General features: G+C 46.4%; 1 protein-coding gene across 3 annotated transcripts in view; it reads right to left on the bottom strand.

Moving 5' to 3' along the window:
* Window positions 1-4269: 4269 nt before the first annotated feature.
* INSRR (insulin receptor related receptor) overlaps window positions 4270-23588 on the bottom strand; it is a 49119-nt gene continuing 29800 nt past the window's right edge. For all 3 annotated transcript variants that reach the window (XM_033925613.1, XM_033925612.1, XM_033925614.1), the window contains 17 exons: window positions 22350-22564; window positions 21969-22095; window positions 20850-21088; window positions 20088-20255; window positions 18665-18851; window positions 17758-17799; window positions 16319-16599; window positions 14199-14335; window positions 12581-12743; window positions 11803-11911; window positions 10341-10411; window positions 9637-9866; window positions 9267-9377; window positions 7907-8066; window positions 7163-7292; window positions 5645-5779; window positions 4270-4969 (listed from right to left, as the gene is read on the bottom strand). In XM_033925613.1, the coding sequence (XP_033781504.1) occupies window positions 4666-4969; window positions 5645-5779; window positions 7163-7292; window positions 7907-8066; window positions 9267-9377; window positions 9637-9866; window positions 10341-10411; window positions 11803-11911; window positions 12581-12743; window positions 14199-14335; window positions 16319-16599; window positions 17758-17799; window positions 18665-18851; window positions 20088-20255; window positions 20850-21088; window positions 21969-22095; window positions 22350-22564 (2809 nt within the window). In that variant the 3' untranslated portion in view covers window positions 4270-4665. The remainder of the gene's footprint in view (window positions 4970-5644; window positions 5780-7162; window positions 7293-7906; window positions 8067-9266; window positions 9378-9636; window positions 9867-10340; window positions 10412-11802; window positions 11912-12580; window positions 12744-14198; window positions 14336-16318; window positions 16600-17757; window positions 17800-18664; window positions 18852-20087; window positions 20256-20849; window positions 21089-21968; window positions 22096-22349; window positions 22565-23588) is intronic.

Raw genomic sequence — 23588 nt, 5'->3', positions numbered from 1 at the left:
AAACACAACTGGAATACGGCTCTCGAGGACCGGAGTTCCCTACCTCTGCGCTAGAGAAATCTATATCGGCGAGTAACTGATGAGCTACTCACTGATACGGATCATATAACTTCCTTATCTAACAGCAGGTTTTCCCAATTGGTTACTCGCCGATACAGATTTCTCTAGCGTATCCTGTGTTCCACTTAGTGTTTGCGCATGACATTACTGTGTTCTGTCCACGCAGGCGCAGATGCCGCCCCCACGTCGCTGCTAGTGGGTAGCTTTTCAAAACCCGGACCCCTGGACATGTCCTCGAAAAGGAGGACATCTTTGGAGAAATTCAGACGTCTGCTAATCCTACCTAAAATGGTCCATTCAGTCTGCCCAAGTCACACATTTATCAATTCATATTTAAACTGTCTCTCTTTGGCATTTCTGGGACAGAAACTGTAGATGTCCACTCGATACTGTCCTTAGGTTCCAAGTACTGGGGTTATCATTGAAGCCCACGACAGCCTTTCCAAAGCATTCTTGTCATTTATGGGATGCAAGTTTCAAGTTTTCAAGGTTTTTTTTTTTAATTAAAATTTGATTCTGTCACTTATCCAGCTTCTAAGCGAGATACAGATAAAATATAATGGGGAAAACAAATAAGAAATAAAAAACGCCAATGACAGGACAATTAAAAAGAGTTTAGCAAATGGCGTAACTAAGAAAGACCATCTAATATCAGGCTTACTTGAAACAAAGGGAAGGTGGGGCGGAAATACAATTTGTATAGGAAAGAATATGATTAAGGGACAAACGAGAGGAGGGGAAACACTGCGACTTGCTTCTTTAGAGAATTTGACTGGAGGGAAATAGAAAAGGACATTAAATATTAAATGCCTCTTTGAATAAATGGTCTTTGAAGCGGTTTACATTATTTTCCTCTCTTACAGGAGCTGGAAGAGTATTTCAAAGTTGAAGGGGCAACACTGAAAAAATGTTGTGTCTTTTCGTACCTATTATTCGTAGGGATGGAACGGTGAACAATCTGTGGTCGGGCGATCTAAGAAGGCAGGATGGCTCGTACGGAATCAAGAATTTGTCAATGAACTGGGGCGATTTGGATTGCATAGTTTTAAAAGTTATTAGTGAGATTTTATAGGAAATTCTCTGTTTAATTGGCAATCAATGGGCATTAGAAGCGGGGGGAGGGGGGAGTTACACGGTCATATTTCCTAGCTTTTGTAAAAGTCTGCCTGGCACTATCATAGAAACATAGAAGATGACAGCAGATAAGGGCCATAGCCCATCAGGTCTGCCCACTCTACTGATCCACCCCCAAGTCTACTATCCTAGGGATCCCACTCCTGGTGACAGGTTCCCTTGGCTTAACCCTCTAAGGCAGGGGTGTCCAATGTTGGTCCTCGAGGGCCGCAATCCAGTCGGGTTTTCAAGATTTCCCCAATGAATATGCATGAGATCTATGTGCATGCACTGCTTTCAATGCATATTCATTGGGGAAATCCTGAAAACCCGACTGGATTGCGGCCCTCGAGGACCGACATTGGACACCCCTGCTCTAAGGGATCCCACTTGGGCATCCCATTTGCTCTTAAATTCTTGCACGCTGTCTGCACCGAGAGCTGGTTCCAAGGATCAACCACTCTCTCGGTGAAGAAATATTTCCTGGTGTCGCCATGAAATTTCCCGCCCCTGAGTTTGAGCGGATGCCCTCTTGTGGCTGAGGATCCTTTGAGAAAGAGAATCTCTTCTTCCATCTCGATACAGCCGGTAATATACTTAAACGTCTCACATTCCAGATGACTGGAGCTTCTGCCAAAGTCCTCTTCAGCCCATCCTAAACTAAATTGCCATACACAAAAACACAGACTGTGCCGCATAACTGACTTTTATGTAGGGTTACCAGACGTCCGGATTTCAAGGACACGGCCGGGGGTCCGGACGGATTTTCAAAACCCAGCACGGATGCCCTCCTGCCAATGTGCAATTGGCCCCAGCATATATAGTTAGTGAACAAACAAGTGACCCAAGAGCACCAGCACCTTTTACTGAAACCCCCTTAACATGCAATTCCCAGCTTCTCTCCACCCTGCTGACTCACTAAGGGGGGGGGGGGAGCAAAGCGCTTGAAAGGCTGCTTTGTGGATTGATTCAGATATTAACAGAGGTGACGCCATCCATGTTAGTGGAGGTGAGTCATGCAGGGAAGAAACCACCTAAAAATAATGGGGACTGGAGGAGGGGGAGTGGACAAAGCCTTGTGATGAGAAAGACACTCGAGAGGTGGGAGTGGGACGAGCACGGTGCATTTCTATCACTTTCCTACTAGCCCATACCAGATAAAAAGCTATGTAGCTGGCTATTCTGCTGTCCACGGAGAACCTACGTTACAGGTAAGTAGCTACACTTTCTACAACAATGCAGACTTAACAATGGAGGCATAAAGCTGCCTGCAGTGACCTCTAGTGGTCCTTTTTCATTAGTAATTTCCAAAACAGGGAAACTGCACAAAAAATTGTTACTCAAAAATTGAGAATGACACAGAGACTCATTTTTCCCCATCCCCGCAGGAATTCAATGTCCCCTTCCCATCCCCGCAAGTTATGTTGCCGTCCCAGTCCCAGTCCCTGCCCCTCTCCTGTAAGCTCAGCCTTCACCGCACAAATCTTGAACACTTATGATTTTAAAGTGATTATCTTTTAGACTATTGGTACAGGCTTTAGTTTTCCGATAAGCAAATAAGTGTAAGCTTCTAGTTTTCCTTATGGGACTATACAACACACTTATTTGCTTATCGGAAAACTAATGGTTGTAGATACATGATTTTTCTGGATAAGACCCTTGCGTTTCAAGCAGGTAAACAGCAGTCTTGGCTGGGCAAATGTATCTGTCAAGCCATGTCGTCCCTACTGGCCAGGTTTTCAGGATATCCACAATGAACATTCATGAGAGAGATTTGCATATCAAGAAGGCAGTGAAGGCAAATCTCTCTCATGCATATTCATTGTGGATATCCTGAAAGCCCGGCCTGCCAGTAGATCTCGAGGACCGGACTTGGGCAGTCCTGGTTTACAGGGTTTGCAGTTGACCATGTCATCTAGAGCAGTGGTTCCCAGCCCTGTCCTGGAGGACCAGCAACTAGTCCAGTTTTCAGGATAGCCCTAATGAATATGCATGGAGCAGATTTGCATGCCTGTCACTTCTATTATATGTCAATCTCTCTCAGTAACTTTCCTGATGAACTGGGCTTGTGTGCAGGTGTCCAAGGTTTTCTCCACCACTATTTAAAGTTTGATAGAATTCAGATAAAGTAGACTTCGATTAGATTTATGATATTTGATCTTGTAGTGACAGTTATCTTCCTTTTTCTTTAATGAAATTTAAAAAAAACAAACCAAAAAACAAACAAGGACTTTGACTTCGCTTTCAGCTGTCCTGCCCAGGACCCGCACCTTGCCTTTTCCAAACCTGAGCTCAAAGAAAGTCATTTTAGATACAGTAGGGATCTCCCTATACCAGTGAGCTTACAATCTAACTTTGCACCTGAGGCAGTGGGGAGTGCACCGACTTTCCCATCAGTAGAATAAAGAGAATTTGGACTCTGGCCATAACCACTGCGTTACGCCCGTGACACAGCACTTTAAATCCAATGGGGGGTCAATGTGTTACGTTCAAGCCTGAGCCTCCTGAAACACACCAATATCATTTACCTACTTATACAACCAGGCCCCCTACAACCAGATCGTTTTCCCTGGAATAAAGAGGGGCCCACATGGACTGTATGCTCGATCTTACACAGCACTGTGGGTAAACCTACAGCAACCTTCCTCAGGGGTTGGGGATTTTAGGCTTCTCACCTGAATGTCTCGCACTTAAAGAGAGAGCAAATAAATGGTAAAACAATAAACGGCAGCGTCTGTATTAAAGATAAGTCTCAAGATAATTTAGCTGGAAGGGGCAGAGAAGGCCCACCTCCCACCCCCCTACACATTGTCCAAAGTTGAAATTACAACAGTCAGATCTTGGCAACTCATGAGGAAAACCCCCCCCAAAAACAAAAAAACAAGCAGACCTAATTCTTCCCTTTGTGCTGCTTCAACGGCTCCTCTCCTCCCAGTACCCCAATGCCAACAATGTACAACTTTGCAGTGGATAGATCAGATCCACTGGAGGGTCTGGCCTTGGCCCAGCCCTCTGCATCTGGCTCAACAGGTGTTCAAATTCAAACCACAGCTGGTCAACCACCAGCACAGGCCCAGCTCTGGCTTCAAACTATCATTTTTTTTTTTTTTTTTTTAATGTATTTTCACTTGACAAAGAGAGATTAAAACCAGACAGAGAATAAAACCTACAATATCGCAGTTCACAGCCGAGATGGAGGTATATAGGAGCCACCCCAGGCCCCTCGTCATCACCAGGCTCAGAGCATAGATAGAACCACAGGTGGGACGGTGAGAAACTGTTCTAATCAGTTTGCTTTGAGATTATGTAAAATCCACAACCGAGAGCGTGGATTTTATTTCACAGTTAGTGCTATAGAGCTTGGATGGACCATATGAAAGTACACGAGGGATGGGTCCGGTCTCCCATGCCACACAATATCCCTAAAGAGGCTCTGAAGGCTAAGGAGTCCTCACTCAACTCTCTCCTTTCTTCAATGGCCAGGATGAGCCCTCAGAGACTGACTTTCCCATTCAAGTGAGTGTAGTCCTTAGTTTTATTCTGCTCCTGGTGGGCTGTGGGGTCGTCGCTCAGCAGCGAGAGGTGGCTGTAGGAAGGGGATGGGTGGTCGTCATCGGGGAGCTCTGCCTCTGTGTCAGAGGCCTCGCAGGAGTTCCGAAGCCTCCGGGCCCTGCTGTAAAAGAAGGATCCCAGCCGGAAATTGTGGTGCATTTCGTCTCGGGTTTCCTCTAGGATCTCCAGAAAGGTTGGACGCTGCCGAGGGTTTTGCTGCCAGCACCAGCGCATCAGCTCATGCCTGAGGGGGAGAGGGAGGCAAATCAAGGATATTTTACAGCATTAAAGGGGGGAGGAGGGGGTCAACAGTCTGGCTACAATGTTGGCATTCTACTATAGATACAATGCCGTCAACCTCTATAGATCGACTGATGAAGGAACTTGTATTTTGTGTTAACTGGGAGATGTATTTACTTGTATGAACTGGAATTTTGGGCATTCATGGCGATGTCATCATAAATAAGCTTTGCTGTAAGAGCAGTGGCGTAGTAAGGAGGGGGTGGTCCGTCCCGGGTGCCATCTTGGTGGGGGTGCCAGCACCCGTCCTCCTCTCACTTCCCACCGCTCCTTTCCACCAACCCTCTTTAATGTTCCTGGTGAAAGCAGTAACTCCAACCTGCTGTTCGTGCCAGTGTTGGCTCTTCCTCTGATGTCATTTCCTAGACCCACATCTAGAAAGTGACATCAGAGGAAGAGCAGTTGTTGTTCGTGCAGGGAACGTAAAAAAGGTATGGGGAAGGGAAAGGATGCGTGGCAGGCGGGCTAGGAAGGAGTGGATGGGGGTTGGAGAAGAGGGCTGGGGAGGGATGCCACCACATCTCGCACCCTCACTACGCCATCGGGTAAGAGATTGTCCCTTACATGTGCCTAGGACAATCTGTAACTGAAATCCTGCAGACACGCCATGTGCACTTACAGCCTCTCTGGACAGTTCTCCGGCTTCTCCAGAACCCCGTTGTCCATGACGAAGTGTAGGACCTGCTCGTTGGACATGCCTTGATAGGGCTGTTCTGCCAACGTGGCGATCTCCCATAGCACCACGCCAAAAGACCTATCGCCATAGAGGAGACAGACAGATATGTTCTTAGCATACCACACAGCAGTGAGACTGAGGAACAGGAAAGGCACTTTTTACAGAAACAGAGCCCAGAAAAACTCTCAACCTGCCCAGGTACTAGGGGTTTATGGTAAGAGGTGAGGGTGGCCCTCTATGCATTCTTCACAGAAGCAATGACAGCGCTGGAAGGTACCCAGGCCCTGGATTTAAGCTCCTGTGGAAAGAGGACTAGCAGGGCAGGGGTTATGGCAGTGCAAACTGGGCCCTGATGCCCCAGAGGCCGCCCAAGTGTGAATATGATGCCGTCTGCTGCCAAGCTTTGGAGTCCAGCCTAGCGTGGACACCAGCCTTGTCTGTTTCTCTCACAGTGCTATATCCTCTATAGATGAACGATTTCTCTTTCATTCTATATTGTTTTAACAAAAAGAGACATCAAAATGTCTAACACTAAAGCAGTCTCAGGAGGAGGAGAAAGCGTCTCCCAATTGGTTTGCCATGTTTTTTGCTGCAATCATCTCTCATCTGGTGACAACATTAAAAAAAAACATGTCCCAGTGTTGAGAGAAAAAGAATAGTTGCCATGACTTATGAATTAACCCTCATATATGATAAAGCATTTAACAGATTAAGAAATAGACTTTTGAAAAAAGTGTTTAAAACTAGCTGCTGGCTACCCAAATCCCGACATGAGAGACCAATATTTCTCCACCTAGGTAGGGTGAGGAGGACATGGATCTCCAACCCTGGAAGGGTTTTAAGAGCAGAGTGGACGTGCATTAGTTTGGGATGGTTTAAGCAAGATGAATCCTGCCTGGAGGAGGGGGGAGGGGTGACCTAGCACAACGCTTCCCAAAAACACTGCTCAAGGTCTGTGTCGACCCAACATTGCTTTATACCAAACAACATTCCACAAGTGACTTGCAAGTAACTTCTGCTCTGTGACCCAGTACTGGTTAGGGTTACCAGATTTTACTTTAGTAAAATCCAGACCCCCCCCCCTAGACCCGCCCCCCAGGCTCGTCTAGTTCACCCATCCCCGCCCCAGTCCCGCCCCCAAGCCTACCCTAGCCCCACCCCCAATCCCATCCTAGCCTTCCCCCCCCCAAGCTCTCTACAGGCAGGAGGGCATTCGCACATGCATGGATACAATGCGATTTCGAGGAAGCTTTTCAAAACCCGGACAAAGTGCCGGGTTTTGAAAAGCCGTCGGGACCTTGAGACATCTGGCAACCCTAGTACTGGTAAGTTTTGTTCCAAAAAACAAATAAGTTACCTAGGTGGTCTACCCTGAAACCCCACCAAGTCTAAGCAATGGCAAGGAAATTTCAAGGCTGGGGGAGGGGAGGATGAAATGATTTCTGTATATTGATCACTTACCAGACATCTGATTGAGGGGTGAAAATCCCATCCTTAAGGGATTCAGGGGACATCCAACGCACAGGAAGCAGCCCCTTGCCACCCTTCCGATAATAGTCAGTCTCGTAGATGTCTCGGGTCATGCCAAAGTCTTTTAAAGAAAGGATAAAGATGAAATCACTGCAGGAAAGCATGGAAAACAGCACTAATGGATGCTAAAACGGTACCAGAAATAAATAAAAGCATTCAATGCTAATTTGCATACGACTATGGAGATGCCATTCCTTTGTTTCTATCTTAGCACTTTCCTAGATGAGGGATAAGTTCAGCATCGCCATCTCAGAAAATTGGTGCAAACTTCCCTCTGTATCATTACATAAATCCCTCCACACACACACACACACAAAAAATCAGATGTCACTCTGTGTGTACTGCTGAGTTAATCACTGGGAAAATGCAAGTCTTTGCAAGTGACAATTGATTCCAATAAAAGTTTTTAATCACACATATAGCAGATAACATACACATCCTGTGTGCTTTTAAAACTCATTCTCTTTTTAATAATTCTAAATGTTGTGACCACCTGCAGGACCTACTCTACCACCAGGAGGCGCAAGCTTCTACTTCCAGTCGTAACACAGGACTTTGCAGATGGCCAAGGAAGAATACTACCCCCCACCCTCACCCCAACACCTCCATCCTCCCAGGTGACTCTAGAAAAAGGAGGATGGCTTGAGACATCCGGGTTTTACTTCACATACTTACCTCCGATCTTCACTGTGAAGTCCTCAGATACCATGCAGTTCCGGGCAGCCAGATCACGATGCACAAACTTCTTGGCACTGAGGTAGGCCATGCCATCAGCGATTTCGCCTGCCATCTGAATCATGGCCTTCAGACTGGGAGGAGGCAGACCGGGATTGTTCTGCGTAGAAATTGGAGGGACGGGGAAGAGAAAAGAAAGATACCCATGGGATGAGAGGAGAGGGTGAGTGTCGCCCCCCCTCCCTGCTCCTTCCTGTCCTCCCCTTTCCATTCCCCCGAACCTCTTTAAATTTTCATGGCGTGAGCAGCATTACGAACTTGCTGCCCGCATCATGTCGGCTCTCCCTATCACTTCCTAGGCGTGGGACCCAGAAGTGACGTCGGAGAAAGCAGAGGCCAATGTGGGTAGCACCCCAAAAAATTCTCACGCCCAAAATTCTCACGCCCAAAAATTCAAGAGCCATGAGGGAAGAGAAGAGGCATGTGGCAGAGAGGAAGGGATGGGGTGGGAGGTAGAGGGGAGTGGGGGGGCGGAGAGTTGGACGGGTGCCGGAGCCCCCATCCCACCCTATTATGTCACTTTGATATGTTTCGGATGTGATGGACAGAGAAAGAAGCATCAGTTAACCAAAAGGGCAACAGGGCACCGATAATAGGGTTACCAGACGTCTGGATTTCCCTGGACAAGTCCTTCTTTCCAGGACATGTCTGGGGGTCCGTAACATAGGCCGGGTCGGGTCCTTCAATAAATGTTGCCAATTTACGTTCGTATTGTATAACAGGATCTTGGTGGCCAGATGCCAATTTGGAATTACCACTAAGCGTGCTGCATCTAAGCTTCTAAATTGGAGCACCCAGAGAATTCTGAACATGAAATATCACAGTAGACCCCCAAGTCAGTGGCGTGAGGGAGGCTGGCGCCTGGAACACTGGCGCCCTGCATCGCTGTGCCGTGTGCTCCCCCCCCAACTCTTCCCACCACTTGAGCGCCCCCCCCCCCCCACCCCGAATACTTCTTGAAATTTTTACCAGCTCACGCAGCATCTTATACCTGCTGTTTGCGTCAGCTTGAGCTCCCTTCCAACGTCACATCCTGGTCCCGTGACCAAGAAGTGACATCAGAAGGGAGCCAAAGCCGGTGTGAGCAGGAAATGGAAGATGCTGTTTGCTCTGGTGAATGTTTAAGGAGGTACATGGGGAGAGGAGGTACAGAGAGGAGTAGAGGTACCAGCGTCCCCCGTAAAGATAGCACCTGGGGCAGTCTGCCCCCCTCCCTTTACTATTCCACTGCCCACAGACTAACCTGGCTGAAGGGTAGAAATTGGTTTGATATTGTTACCAGTAAAAGCTTTTGCTCTACCTCCGCATCTGGTCTTAAGGAACGTAAGTAACTCTTCAAATCTCCTCTGGTCATCAGCTCCATGACGACCAAGGCAGGCTGGCCTTGTGACACTACCCCTAGCAGACGGACCTAGCGGAAAAAGAACAGCAAAGAGTGAACCACGATACCATTCTGCTCTGCCTTTACCATGCAGGTCCTCGTTCCATGCCCCACCACAGCTGTCTCTCATGAAGGAAGCCATCACACACACCAATACTTGCTAACTGAAGGTTTTCGGTACAGAGACTGGGTCAGAGGGGAAAAAGGATAGCCTTAAGTATTCAGAAAACAGCAAGGGACATGAAAGCATGAGCTTAGTGTGTGCCTACTTGAGAAAGAGGATACGAACCACGTGATGACACTTGAAGGCCTTCATCACAGAGGCCTCATTGAGGAATTCAATTCGTTCTCTCATGCTGGCCAGCTCGTTGACTGTCTTCAGAGCCACCTTGGTCTCCATCTCATCCTTCACAATGCCCTTGGCAGTTCCTTCATAGACCATCCCAAAGGAGCCCTGTCCTAGCTCATGAATAATGGTTATCTTCTCTCTCGGGAACTCCCATTCATCCGGTATGTACACTTTAAAAAAAATGAAAATGTGACACAACAGAGAGGGACCAACCAATTCTCATTGGGTTGGACAATCAAGAGTTGTTGAATCTCCATCTTTTGAGGAGAATTTCCCTCCTTTTCAGCCAAAGCATGTTACTAATTATTTGCTGCCCCCTTCCTATAACTTCCTGAGTCTTTCTGAGCAGATTTATCAATCCCTGGTGCGGCCTGAACACAGAGGGACCAGGGTATTCTCAGGTGGGACAACACTTCATCTAGTTAGCAACGATATTCTGCCATTTTCTGGATAAACTTATCCATCTAGAGAGAACCACACCAATAGTAGCTATAACTTCAATCACATATGTTATCCAGTTACATTTCGGGAGGGTGCAGTTGGACATAAGATAAAGAGATCAACCATCCTTTTTGTCTTTATGCAGCGGCAAGGGGCTTGAATAATTCTTCCCACCTCCCACTTCAAAGGGAATCACAACTTACTTTCTGAGGCACTGAAATATTCTGGATTAACTGAGGCGTACAAGGTGCCACCTGGATAGCCACTGTTGTTCCTGGAAGAAAACAATGAAATAATGTTATACTGGGGTTCTGTGTCCATCGTTACACAAGAGTCTCCTAATCATTATTCCACAGCATCATCCCATGAGTTTTAAAGAGCAACGGGGAGCCCTCAACCTCAAGAAGCAAAGAGACATGTAGCGATAGAGAAGCTTAGGCCAAGCTTTCTAGGGTTATTCTGGCTTTTTAAGACATGCAGGCTCTCCTACCTCCCCCCCCCCCCCCCCCCCCCACACACACAATTTGTTTTGGCGGGTTTTTTTGCTTTGTGACAGAGGGTACAGAGCAATAACAGGTCTCATGTCGGCTTAGAAGAGGTACTGTACTTCCAAATATATAGCAATGACGACAACACATTGACTCTTTAGATGTAGAGGATTTGTAGAACGGCTCTTTTAGTTTCTCTCTATTTTTGTGTAATATGTTTGTGGTCATGGGTGGTGGGGAGAGCTTGGCACTGCAAACCTCCATCACTAGGGGTACTAGACGTCCGGATTTCCTCGGACATGTCTTCCAGACAGCTTTTCAAAATCAGGCACTTTGTCCGGGTTTTGAAAAGCCTCCTCTCAATCGCATTGGGCGAAGCTAGGGCAGGACTTGGGCGGCCCTATCTATCACTTCCACACACACAATCCCTACCACACACACACCCTATCCATCACTACCACACACAAACTCTCAGTCAGCAAAATGATATATGAACAAGTGACTTCCTCATAGGTTGTTCTGCCGTGCAGATCTGTAGAAGAGAGCAGACTCGCAGCAGACGGAAGGTATTCCCCCCCCCTCCCTCCTCACTAGCTGTAGCCAGAGAATGCCAGTCTGCTCTGAATGAACAACGTTCTGTCCTCCATGTAGCAGCCCTGGTTGGGGTTTTTTCAAGAGTAAGGAATGCGGAAACAACAACAAGAGGCTGAAACAGGGCCAAGTTCCCTCCAAGGGATCCTGAAGTAGCCCCATCTGGCATCAGATATTTACTTTTAGCCAAACCCGGTCCACCAAAAGCACAGAAGCCATTTCTGCTTTTCACCACCTCCTGCCCTAGGCATTCTGGGATTTGTAGTTCCCCTGGCCTTGTATACTACCAAATCCCAGGCTCCCAGGGAATTTTCATTTCTAAAACATATCTAGCAGTGTCCTTAATGAATTGAAGTCAGTAAAGATATACAGACACTTTTAACACACACATACACAATCGGATGACTGCAATATCTCCCGTTGACTTCTTTCAGTGGTTAGAAAAAAAACCCCACAATAGGTCTACATGAGGTCTAGTGTCATAACTGAACACATCCCTAAAACATCAATTTTGCTAAATATGATACTGCAGACCTGAAGCATGGCACGGACTATGCTATGGAAGAGAAAGGACAGATGAGATTACCTTTTCTTATTGTAGAAGAACACAAAGATGGCCAAAAAAGCAATGACAACTAGTAGCACAAACGGCATCACCTTGAGAAGGACGTAGAACCCTTCCGATGGCTCTTCCACTGCAGAAAGAAACAGATACGAAGGATTATTCCTGGGCCGATATGAAATTTGGGATGAAGCCCAGTGGGAAACCAGGAAAACCTACTTCCTCAAGAGAACGTCTCTGGCTATTCTGTGACAAGTCCAGCAAATGCCCACAATAAAAATTGCCGGATTTTTATTTTAAAGGACGGAGAATGGGCTGATTAAGCTTTAACATATCAATTCTACACAGTTTTGTTCATCGCTGGGGTTCCATCGATGTCATTCCTTTCCTGGAATTCTGGGCCTGAAAGAGGAGTGGCTTGAGAAATCACCCATGTCAATTTCTCCTGCCAAGAATGAGAAGCTGCCTGCTCTTCTGTGCCAAATCTATCTTCTGCTGGGTGGGGGGGGGGGAGGACAGTACAGGTAAACCAAAGAATATTTTTTTTACAGTCAAGTTTCCTTGTAGTTATCTCTGGAGAAAAGATGTGGCTAAAGCCACAGCTCTACACTTGGTCCCTAGAGCTTCAAGAACCTGAGACCGGGGTTACTGGAAGCTTCCAGTGTCCTTAAACCCTTCTTGATAGTGTCTCCATTGAGAAAAAGGCCAAGACCTGAGTGGATGTCAGCATTCCCCACATCGAATACCCTTACACTCCCCACTCCCCAAACTGATTGCCAAGACACCCCCAACCCATATGTACCTGGGCCAGGGATGTAAATTGGCCCAGTCCAGGACCCATTCCCTGCCAAGGAAGTAGCCCTGATCTTGGCTGAGTAATTCCCAGGCTGCAGGAGGGTGAGATGGACCCCTTGGTATCTTTTGTATCGTTGGCGAGAGACACACACGACAGTGGCAGGAACTTCCTGGAGGGGAAAAAACAAAACAAAACACACACACACATACATACATAATTCCAGTGATCTAGTTTAAGATATTAGCATTTCCCAAGTAATTTCTCTGGCCTGGATGTAAAAAAAGCAAAGCTTTTCCTTCTAATACTAGGTACCAAAGATCATAGGCTACTGGGGGAGCGGACTGCCCCAGGCACCATCTTGGTGGGTGCACTGGCACCTTTCCGCCCCCCCCCCCAGGCCATGCTCGTTCCCTCCCTTCCCCCATACCTATTTAAAATCTTCACCAGCACAAGCAACTACTCTAGCCTGGCTCCCTCTGAAACAGGGATCTCAAAGTCCCTCCTTGAGGGCCGCAATCCCCAATTAATATGCATTGAAAGCAGTGCATGTACATAGATCTCATGCATATTCATTGGGGAAATCCTGAAAACCCGACGATTGCGGCCCTCAAGGAGGGACTTTGTGACCCCTGCTCTGAAATCACTTCCGGGTCACGGGGCCAGGAAGTGAAGTCCGAGGGAAAGCCAACGCGAGCAGCGGGCTAGAGAAGTCATGCTGGTGAAGATTTGAAGAGGGATGGGGTGGGAAGGGAGGGTGTGCGTAAGGAGTGAGGGGCAGTCTGGGCTCTTCCTACCATTGCTATGCCACTGGTAGAGGATGTGCGACTCAAAAGCAAGATGGCCAAATCCTCCCTGCAACATTTGATCCTACAATAACAGATCCCGTTTTTATCAGGGATCTACAGGATCCAACTGAGTGGGGTTGTGTTTCTAGGGGGATTTCTCCCCATATTGGGCAATGTCACTGTTCCATTTCAGAGATCATATAGCATAAGGAGAAAACTAAACAAAGTTTGAAGAATGGTCCAGAATTTGATGACTAAGAGTCAACGATTTAAAAAAAAATTTAAAATGCAGGGTCAAGCCAACCACTCCGACCTGTGCAGACTGCGGATCGTTTCTGCCCACCTCGGCTTCCCATCTCAAAAGAGCTGCTGCGACCTCCAGCGGCAATCTTGCGAGAATGCTGCTGGACTTCAAGGCAGCCATTTTAATTTTGAACATGGCAATGGAAGGAGTCCAATCGCTCCTGCCTAAGGCAATAAGGTAGACCAGGGGGAGGGGGCAACCATGATGACCTACAGATGGGTCCGGGAAGGAATGGGGCCTGCTCCTAGTTGGAGGCTGGGGATGGTTTTGGCTTTGGTTTCAGCCGAAACCAAATGGCAAATTTAAGCCGCAGATTTGGTTTTGGCCAAAATACATTTTTTTTTTAAAGTTACTGTTCACCCTCTAAATGGAATATAGGATATTGATCCCCCTAGGAATAGCCCCATTGATACTGTTTTTGTGAGTTGGATCTTTACTGCCATTTACTACCCCCTGCCAAAGGGACAAAATATAGCTGCACCTGAGTAGAATTAAGGGCAGGGAGGAGCCTTTAAAAGCCATAGGTTTTGTGTACCTCGTTCTCCCGACTGTATTTGATTTCATACTTCAGAATGAGCCCGTTTGGGTTCTCTGGTTCCTTCCACTTCAGTAAAATACTGTTCTTCCCGATGGGTTCCCAAGTGACATTGCCAGGAATGCTATCTGCTTGTCCTGAAGACAGTGGATAAAGTCAGCAAGCATAGATTGTGAAATTTCAACCAAAGGTACACTACTACATGTGTTGGGCAGGAGAGCGAGGCCCATGAGAACAAAGTAAAAGGTTGGAGCATGGAGATGCAAAGAAAAAAATCCTCATTGGCAGAGAAGGACCACATGACCAACATCCAATTGTCTCCTCTGTCGTATAAATATAGAAAAGGAAGGCAGATGTAGACTATATGGTCTAACCAGTTTGTCAATCCACACTATCCCTTCCTCTCCTGTAGAGATCCTACGTACTTGCTCCAAGCTTTCCACAAATTCACCGCCCTTTTTGTGAAAAAGTATTTCTCCTCAGGTTACTCTTGAATCTGTCTGTCCCCTTTCACCTTCATCCTATGCTCCCTCATTCCAGTTTCCTTTCAATTGAAAGAGACTCAACCTCCTGAGCATTTATGCTACGGAGGTATTTAAACATCTCTATCATATCTCCCCTCTAGGGTTACCAGATGTCCGGATGGCCTTTCAAAACCCGGCACTTTGCCCGGGTTTTAAAAAGCTGTGTTGGGCAGGGAGGAAGTCTACGCATGCATGGTCATGTGAGATCTTTAAGTCTGTCCCATACACTTTGGGATGGAGACCTGTCCTGTGCGTATATCCACTGATGTAGTAAGAGAGGTGGGGGGGGGGAGGGCAGCGAGCGGTCCACGCCAGGCGCAGTCTTTGTAAAGGGTGCAGGCACCCGCCCTCCTCTTCGCCCCTCCCTTCCCAACCCTCCCCCTTTCGCGTGTCCCTACCCTTCCCTTCCCTCGTACCTCTTTAAATGTTTCCTGCGCAAGCAGCACTACGAACTTGCTGCCCGCATCGGTGTCGCCTCTCTCAGACACCACTTCCGGGTCCCACGCCTAGGAAGCGGCGTCGGAGGAATAGCTGGCATGACGCGAGCAGCAAGTTTGTGCCGTCGCTCTAGCCCAGAAAATTAAAAAGGTACTGGGGAAGGGAAGGGGGTGCACATGCAGCAGGGGGTGAGCGCGAAGAGAGCAGGGGAGGGGCACCACCACCCCAGGTGCCACTTATCCTTCACTACGCCACTGTGTGTATCTCCAGCATACTTGGATTTTATTAGTTTGATTGGTGGGAGTGTGTGGCGCAGGGGTTAGAGCTACAGCCTCAGCACCCTGAGGATGTGGGTTCAAATCCCTCGCTGCTCCTTGTGACCCTGACTAAGTCACTTAGTGCCCCAGGTACATTAGACAGATTGTGAAGAGTTTCAGCCTCTGATAACCAGAGCTGGTCTTGTGACATCATAATGCCTCATTCCACCAATAAGAGCCAACCTCATCAGTGATGTCACAATGGCTGGATTGTCCTACACTTGGATCACTTTTGCTACATTTTGATTTCTCGAGTGGTGCAGTGGTTAAAGCTACGGCCTCAATGCCCTGAGGTTGTGGGTTCAAATCCCTTGCTGCTCCTTCTGACCCTGGGCAAGTCACTTAATCCCCTCATTGCCCCAGGTACACTAGATAGAGTTTGAGCCCACCAGGACAGATAGGGAAATATGATAAAGTGCCTGAATGTAAAACCACTTAGGATATAAGTGGTATATAAAAAAATAAATAATTTCTAGAACTTTGGTAGCAATGGAGCCTGCCTGTCAGAGAACACATTCGCTGCCACCAATTCCATCAGCTAGTGGAAATTCTATTTCAACTGCACTAGCCATTGCAACATCTTTCCTTTCTATTTGTTGAGCCTATACTTCCTGGTTTTAAGTCTTGGTAAAGATGGGAAAACATGCATTAAAAAGTAATGAAGGAGAGGTGGTGAGGCAGGAACCCGAGGGAACAGGAAGGAGAAAATAAATATGGGGGGCGAGGAGAGATCAAGGAAAGGGGCAACAGACTGATGAGAAGGGAACGAAAGGCGGAAGATAAGAGAGAAGATAGTGCATGTGGCCGGATAAGGAGCGGGGACTGCAAAGGGCATACATACTCTCGGGCATTGTCCTGGCAAAGACGAAGGTGGCGGCGCTGCAGCCAACGGTGTGGGCAGCATGGTTGCAGGCATGGATGTCAATGCGATATTCCGTGAAGTGCCGCAGGTTGGAGATGACCGTGCGGTCCCGGAATACCTTGTCTTCGAAGCTGGGGAAGTCAATGTAGGTCTTGGCGTCGACCCCCGTCCGGTTGACTGGCGTATCCATAGAAGAGCCGTTGGTTGGCATCTGGCCTTCACTAACAGTGGTGGGCACGTCTCTGCGCCTCTTGGGTGGTCTGGGCAGGATTGGGAGGAGAGAAAGCATCAATAGACATACCGCAGTTACGTATCTTCCTATCTTTTGTGCATGAACAATAATCATCAGACTTCCAAGACAAACACTTTAGAGTTAATATTCAAAAGTGATTTGAGTGGGCAGGAGTAGGGTTACCAGATTTCCAGGAAACCCAGACAGGTCCTCTTATTAGAGGACTGTCCAGGTGCCTGGATAGATTTCCAAAACCCAGCAGTTCATCCAGGTGCACGAGGCCAATTGGAAAATCTGGCAACCCTATTCTGAATCAACTGCAACTTCAAAGTCAATCTGGACAAGATGCCTAGATATAAAGAATTGCAGTAGTCCAGATGAGAAAGAATCAATAGTTGAACCAAAACCCTAAAGTGATTGGTGTGAAAGTAAGAGGGGACCAAATATAACTGTTTAATTAGAAAAAATGTTTTTTTTAGAATCAACATATTAATTTAAAATTCCATTTTAATGAAAAGTCCAAGATTATTACTAGAGCAGTGGTTCCCAACCCTGTCCTGGAGGACCACCAGGCCAATCGGGTTTTCAGGCTAGCCCTAATGAATATGCATGAGAGAAATTTGCATATAGTGGATGTGACAGGCATGCAAATCTGCTCCATGCATATTCATTAGGGCTATCCTGAAAACCCGATTGGCCTGGTGGATCTCCAGGACAGGGTTGGGAACCACTGCTCTAGAGGACCTATTCATCCTTCAAGACAAGATCATCATCAAAGGATACAGAATCAGGAAATGTCTGGCTTTAGGCCAAACCAAGGTAGTTTGGTTTTTATCAGTATTCAGCTTTTACCACCACCATCTAACCTTTGACTTGACACCACTCATGACGCTGCTTTCTGCTAGGCAGGCCCACAGCTTTGGAATTCACTCCCCTTTGAAATTAGATGAGTCCTTCTTCTCCAGCTTCAAAAAGATCTGCCAAAGCCTGGCTTATTCATGCAAACGTTTGGTTCCCTCCCTTAAGACTCTCTCCCCACCCTCCTCAGGCTCTGCCCCCTTGACCCTTCCTTTTTATTCCCCCTACCCTTTGTTTTGTAAACTCAATTTGTACATTAAGCCTTGGAAATAAATAAAGTCTGAGAAGTAGAGCCGATTTATTTCACACACGATTTTGCTTCCATTACCTTTGAGAATTTTTATACACTAGTGTCACTTTCCAAGGAGGCCTGAAAGAGAGAGAGGGAGAGTATGCCGTGAGTCCAAAGGAAATAACTATAACACAAGAGCCAGGGATAGGGTCTCCGCTCAACCAGATTAACCCAGAGGGACGTTCAAGTCCTGGTTTTACCCCCATGGAGAACGTGAAGAGGTTGTTGCTACTTGGGTGGAGGGGGGCAGCAGGTAATCAGAGTTATAACGCCATGTGTGTCAGGGGGCCAAAACCTGGCTTGACGGAGCCTCATCAGGGTTGGCAACCCCATCTATGAATGATGTTAAAGATCCATTTCAGAGGAACTGGGTCACTATACGGGAGAAGAGGACTGCAACGGCATTTATATCTATTTATTTGAAATTATTTATAACCCGCTTATCCACAAATCTAAGTGAGGAACAAAAATCACATACAAAATCACACTATATCATACAGATATAATATTAGAACGGGGGATGGGTTGGGAGGGGGGGGGATTTCTTTGATTGGTTGAGATGTCTTTAAGACTCCGTGAAGGAACCACACAGTGGATTTTTTTCAGCTGTATTTTGGTCAGGATGTATTGTTGTGCTTGGCTTGTTAGTTTATGAAAAATTCGATTAAGAAATTTCAAAGTAAATAATATTAGAACGGAGGTCACACATTTTCCATAGTAGCTCAAGCTGAGTTTATTCAGGTACAACAGGTATTTCCCTGATTACACTACTGCCCCCCCCCCCCCCTTTCCTCCTCAAATTTTTCTCAATGCCTTCCAGTTGTGGAATGAGCTGCTCATGTGAAAAGCAAGGTGTCCCCAAGATCCGACATACTCAACGAGAGATAAATGCTTTCATGTAAAGTCATATCTGTGCATATGCAAGATGGAAAACTGTTAATACCTGGGGATAAAGATGGTATTATGGAGGAAGTTCTCAAATTTCTTCTGGAAGGAGCCTTCTGCTTCCATCAGTGGTCCGTCCGGCTGGCATGGACAGCACTTGTCCTCTGCGTCTAGATCAACCTCAGGGTACCCACCATCCTCACTATCAAACCTGGTGTCCGCACTGCTGGTAGGCAGCTTCAGCCCTGGAAATGAGGAAGCCATTAAAATGATGATACTAGCGGATGAATCCAGTGGCGTAGCAAGGGCGCCATGTGCACGCCTTCACTTCTCCCCCCTCTAGCTCCTCGCCGGCGTGAGCATCAACTCCAACCTGCTGCCCACGTCAACTCTCCCTCTGATGCCATTTCCTAGGCACGAGACCTGAAGTGACATCGGAGGGAGAGCCAGTGCTGGCACGAGCAGCAGTTTAAAGTTTTTGCTAGGTCTTCCTGCCAAACAGATGAAAAGGCTGTAGATTTTGCAAAATACTGCTGCTAAATTTATTTTAGGGGACGCAGAGGATTGGCACATTGAACCGTTCTGGTGCTCTTTGCACGACGTTGGCCCTGAAGAAGTAGAGTTTAGGCTACAAAACGATTGTAGGCTGGCAAAATTATTGTAATATAATTTATCTTGCAGGGGGTAAAAAAAGAATATTTCCAGATTGCGACTCATACAGAATACAGCAGTGAGACTAATTTTCAGTTTGAAAAAAATATGACCATGAATCTACCTTTTATTGTAGATTCATGGTGGCATTTATTATAGAATCATAACTGGTCAAGCATCCTCATACCCATTTCAGTCTTTAATCCCCAAAACTCCCGCAAAGCTCATGCTTTTTTTATTTACCCTTCAGTGAAAGGATGTAAGTTTAAAAGATAAGAACATAAGAAGTTGTCTCCACTGGGTCAGACCAGAGGTCCATCCCGCCCAGCGGTCCGCTCCCACAGCGGCCCATCAGGTCTGTGACCTGTGAAGTGGTTTCTGACCACTTCTATAACCTACCTCTAGTTTTATCTGTACTCCTCAATTCCCTTATCCTCCAGGAACCTATCCAAACCTTCCTTGAACCCCTGTAAAGTGCTCTGGCCTATCACATCGTACACGGTCGTACCAGGCCGCTCTCTGGGCCAAATATTGTAAACAATTATTTTCTTTATCTATGTTATACTTGCAGTTTAGAAGGCATTTGAAGACTTATTTGTTCTCTAGATTTCTAGGTAATTGGTTCTTTATTCGTTCTCTCCTTTGTTGAGAAAGCTTCACTGGCTTCCAGTCCGCTTCAGGATTCAATTTAAATGTGCATGCATTATCTTTAAGCTTCTCTATGGAATATTTGATCCTTTAGTTCGCGTAAATCATTAACCTAAGGTACGTTCCTAAGGCCCTGGGGTTTACCCTACATGATTTGAGGTCGCGACGGCTTTTTAACTTACCTTTAGTGCAGTAATCGTTCAGGTAGAGCTGCGTGTCCTCCACCAGCTGCTGCCACAGAACCAGGTAGTAGGTAATGTTGCCGTTCCGCTGCGTTGGGGGCTTCCAGCGCACAATGACGTGGGAGGAAGAATTGGACATAAATATCACGTCCCGGGGAACAGTAGGGGCTAAGGAAGATTAGGAGGGGAGAAATCAAGAGAGAGGTTGTCAAAGAGGCAAAATGTATTTAACTGATGTAAAACACAAGGCTCGCTCTTGTTCCTCTTTTTCTGGTGGCCTAATAGCCCTGCAGTCACGATGAGAAAGTGCTGCTGGCGACAGGTTACTTGGGGGCCCTTTAACCAAACACGAGGCTCTTCCTCCAACATTACTTCCTAGGCCCACTTGACAGCAGCTTGGGGATTGCTGTTCACGCCACGAACATTACAAAGGTACGGGGGCAGGAGCATGTAGAGGTGGGGGCGGAAAAGAGGGTAGGGGAGGGGTGCCTCTCATCTTCGCTACGCCACCGAGTACAGGAAGATTTGCAGTATAAAAACAGCACCCACCACCAGGCCTGAATTTATAAGACCAGAATACGCCACAGCTCCCCAAACCCCCTTGGGCTCTTGAATTTTGTTCTCTGGGAGGTTGTTTCCATACATGCGCTGTTCTTCACGTAAACAAATATTTATTTATATTGCTACTGACTCAACTTTTATATCCTTAGGGGAAAGGTGGGCCAGCCACATTTCCTGACATGATTATAATTTTATTCTCACCTGCTGGTTTCGTGCGAATGTACACCACATCACTCTGGGCCCCAAAGTTGCGTCCTTCCTCTGCAGTGGTCAGTGTGATGACACGAACAAAGATGGCATACTGGGTCCAGGGCTTGAGGTTCATCAGGGTGACCCCGGGGTCCTGGGTGGGGTTTAGCGGCAGATCCACATCCACCACATTCCAGCTGGAGGCACCACAAGCGTCCTGGCCGAGGTACTCCGTCATGTTCTGAAAGGGACTGCAGAAAAGGGGGAATGGGATGAAATCTGACATGCAAGTCGCCACCCAAAATCTTCAGCTCACCCCACTTGTGGCTCTGCAGCTCTTGAAAAGTTTAGTTTGCCTGAGGGGGGGTGGAGATGTTTGATTCATAAGTCTTTTTTTCTCTCTTAAAATTGTTTCTTAGAATGATTCTATTAGAGAAGGGCTGCTGGAAAATTTTCATTTCTTATTGTGTTCAGGTCCTTACTTTGTTCCTGGGGCAATGAAGTGCTAAGTGACTTGCCCAGAGTCACAAGGAGCTACAGTGGGGATCAAACTCACCACCTCAGGGTGCGGAGGCAGCTGCTCTAACCACTAGGCCACTCCCAGAGATGGGAGAGGGGAAGGGTGGTCCCTCTGATGGTGCAGCTCTCTTCTTAAGATGTGGCCACATTAGAGCAGCCCTGTAGTGGTTTCAGCAGTATGGCACCCCCTAGACACGGCACCCCAGACAGCTCCAGTTCCCACCCATCTCCTTCCAATTGCCCTGACCATCCCCCCCCCCCCCCCCATATACTCTTAATTCATTTCCGTCAAATTCATGATTTACATTATATCCACTGGATGCCTGCATGGGGTCCTGATCAAGGTCAGAAGACACCCCCCCCCCTCATTTCCCCTTGATAAGCTAAGTGTCATCGATGTAGTGTGCACCTCTCTGATAAATCGGTGCCTTTTTCTACATTCTTCTCGTACCGTTTTGGCAGTAATATTATGATTCAACAATTCCCAAAACATGTGGGCCAGCCATCACAAGGGGGTATGTGCATATTGACAGCAAAACAGTGCTTGCTTTTCAAACCAAATAAGACCCCTCATGAATCCAGAATGAGAAGTTTGTGCCTTTTCAAACTTACGATTCTTTATAGTGGACGACAAAGCTGAGGAGATCACGGTAATCTGGTGGCTGGTATCGCTCCCACTTCAGGAAGATCCGATCCGATTCAGTGACATTGGAGATGAAACGCAGAGAGTGGGTCTTACCTGAAGGGCGAGATGCAGGGAGAGGGAAGATTTGGCCATGAGAGAACCACAGAAGGCAACGCTTGAACGCCAACAGTCAACAAGTTCCCTGTCCCAATATATCAAGCTGAAATCCCCTTTCCCTTCATGTCATGGTTCTATGGTTACATATAAACTCTGTGTAATTGCGAGGCAACCCACTGATGATCCAGGTATCTCAATTTTACCTTTTGTCATGTTGCTGCTATGTAGGTTCAAAGTAAACATGTACTCACAGGAGGCACGATCACCATTAGTTCGAGGGTTGATTTCGGCCTTGTTCTGTCTTCCTTTGGTGCCAGTCATCTCTTCTATGTGGTAAATCTCAGAAAGGCAGAGTTTGGGGTTGAATGCAAAGTATATTTTGCCAACAGGGATATATAGGGTCTCGTGGTTTCCGTCCCAAAGCTGCTGGAGGTTCTGGTTGTCTAGGACGTACAAAGTGTAATTCCTGAGAACAAAATCAGGATGAAATAAAACCAGTGGACTTTAAAAAGTCACTAAACTGGTACAAGGTATGACATTCTGTCCTCAGTTCTAATCCCCATGCATGTCTTCTGTGATACCCGATGACTTTGCTTCCAGTTATGCCACCACCATCATTCATTTAGCCAACTTTGAAAAGTAAAATATTTTCCCAACAGCCTACCTCAGTCCAGACTTTTAGAAACTGAAAAGGAGTGTGTGGAGGGGTGGGGGGGGGGGACAACAAGACATACTTAAGGAGCAGGTTCTGCTCCTTAATGCGCTCCTTTATGCGATTCTGCAATGCGTTTCAAATAATTTCCCAAATTTTCTTTTAAATAATAAACAAAATACACCAACATTCAATAAAATTTTATCTTTTTGCTTAATAGCTCCTTTTTTTGGTACTATTCTATTTGAAACAAAGAATTGTTGTCCTTATAATCATTTTGCTGATTATACAGATATGGACAACAATTCGTTCGCTATTCCTGTTCTCTGGGGTCGTAGAGAAATTCAAAATAAAGTTAATTATAGTAATCCCCATTCAGTTCAGCCATCTAATCTAAAATTACTACCTTTAGATAACTCATCTTCTTCCAGTCTTAATTTACCTCCGAATTGCAACCCTCTATCTTTAAATATAGGATTAATTAATATTCGTTCAATTAAAACAAAATTCCATCTTGTTAAAGATCTTATCATAGATAAATCATTAGATATATTATGTATAACAGAAACTTGGTTATCAGAAGGCGATGAAGCCTATCTTACATTTGCCTGTCCAGATGGTTTTTCTTTTTTTTATAATCATCGGTCCTATAAAAAAGGTGGTGGCTTAGCCGTAATATTTAGAGAATTTTTATTGACCCTGGTTGAAAAATCCACAGGCACTGTGCCTATTGAATTCTTACATTTAACCATTCAAACAAAACCCAAAACAGATATATTGTTAATTTATCTTCCTCCCCCAATAAATTTGGATAATATGGCTTTCCTGATGTCTTTAC

Source organism: Geotrypetes seraphini, chromosome 16, assembly GCF_902459505.1.
Source record: "Geotrypetes seraphini chromosome 16, aGeoSer1.1, whole genome shotgun sequence".
NCBI classification, from domain to species: Eukaryota; Metazoa; Chordata; class Amphibia; order Gymnophiona; family Dermophiidae; genus Geotrypetes; species Geotrypetes seraphini.
Note: the sequence above shows the minus strand (reverse complement) of the source record. Positions and strands in the feature narration are given on the sequence as shown.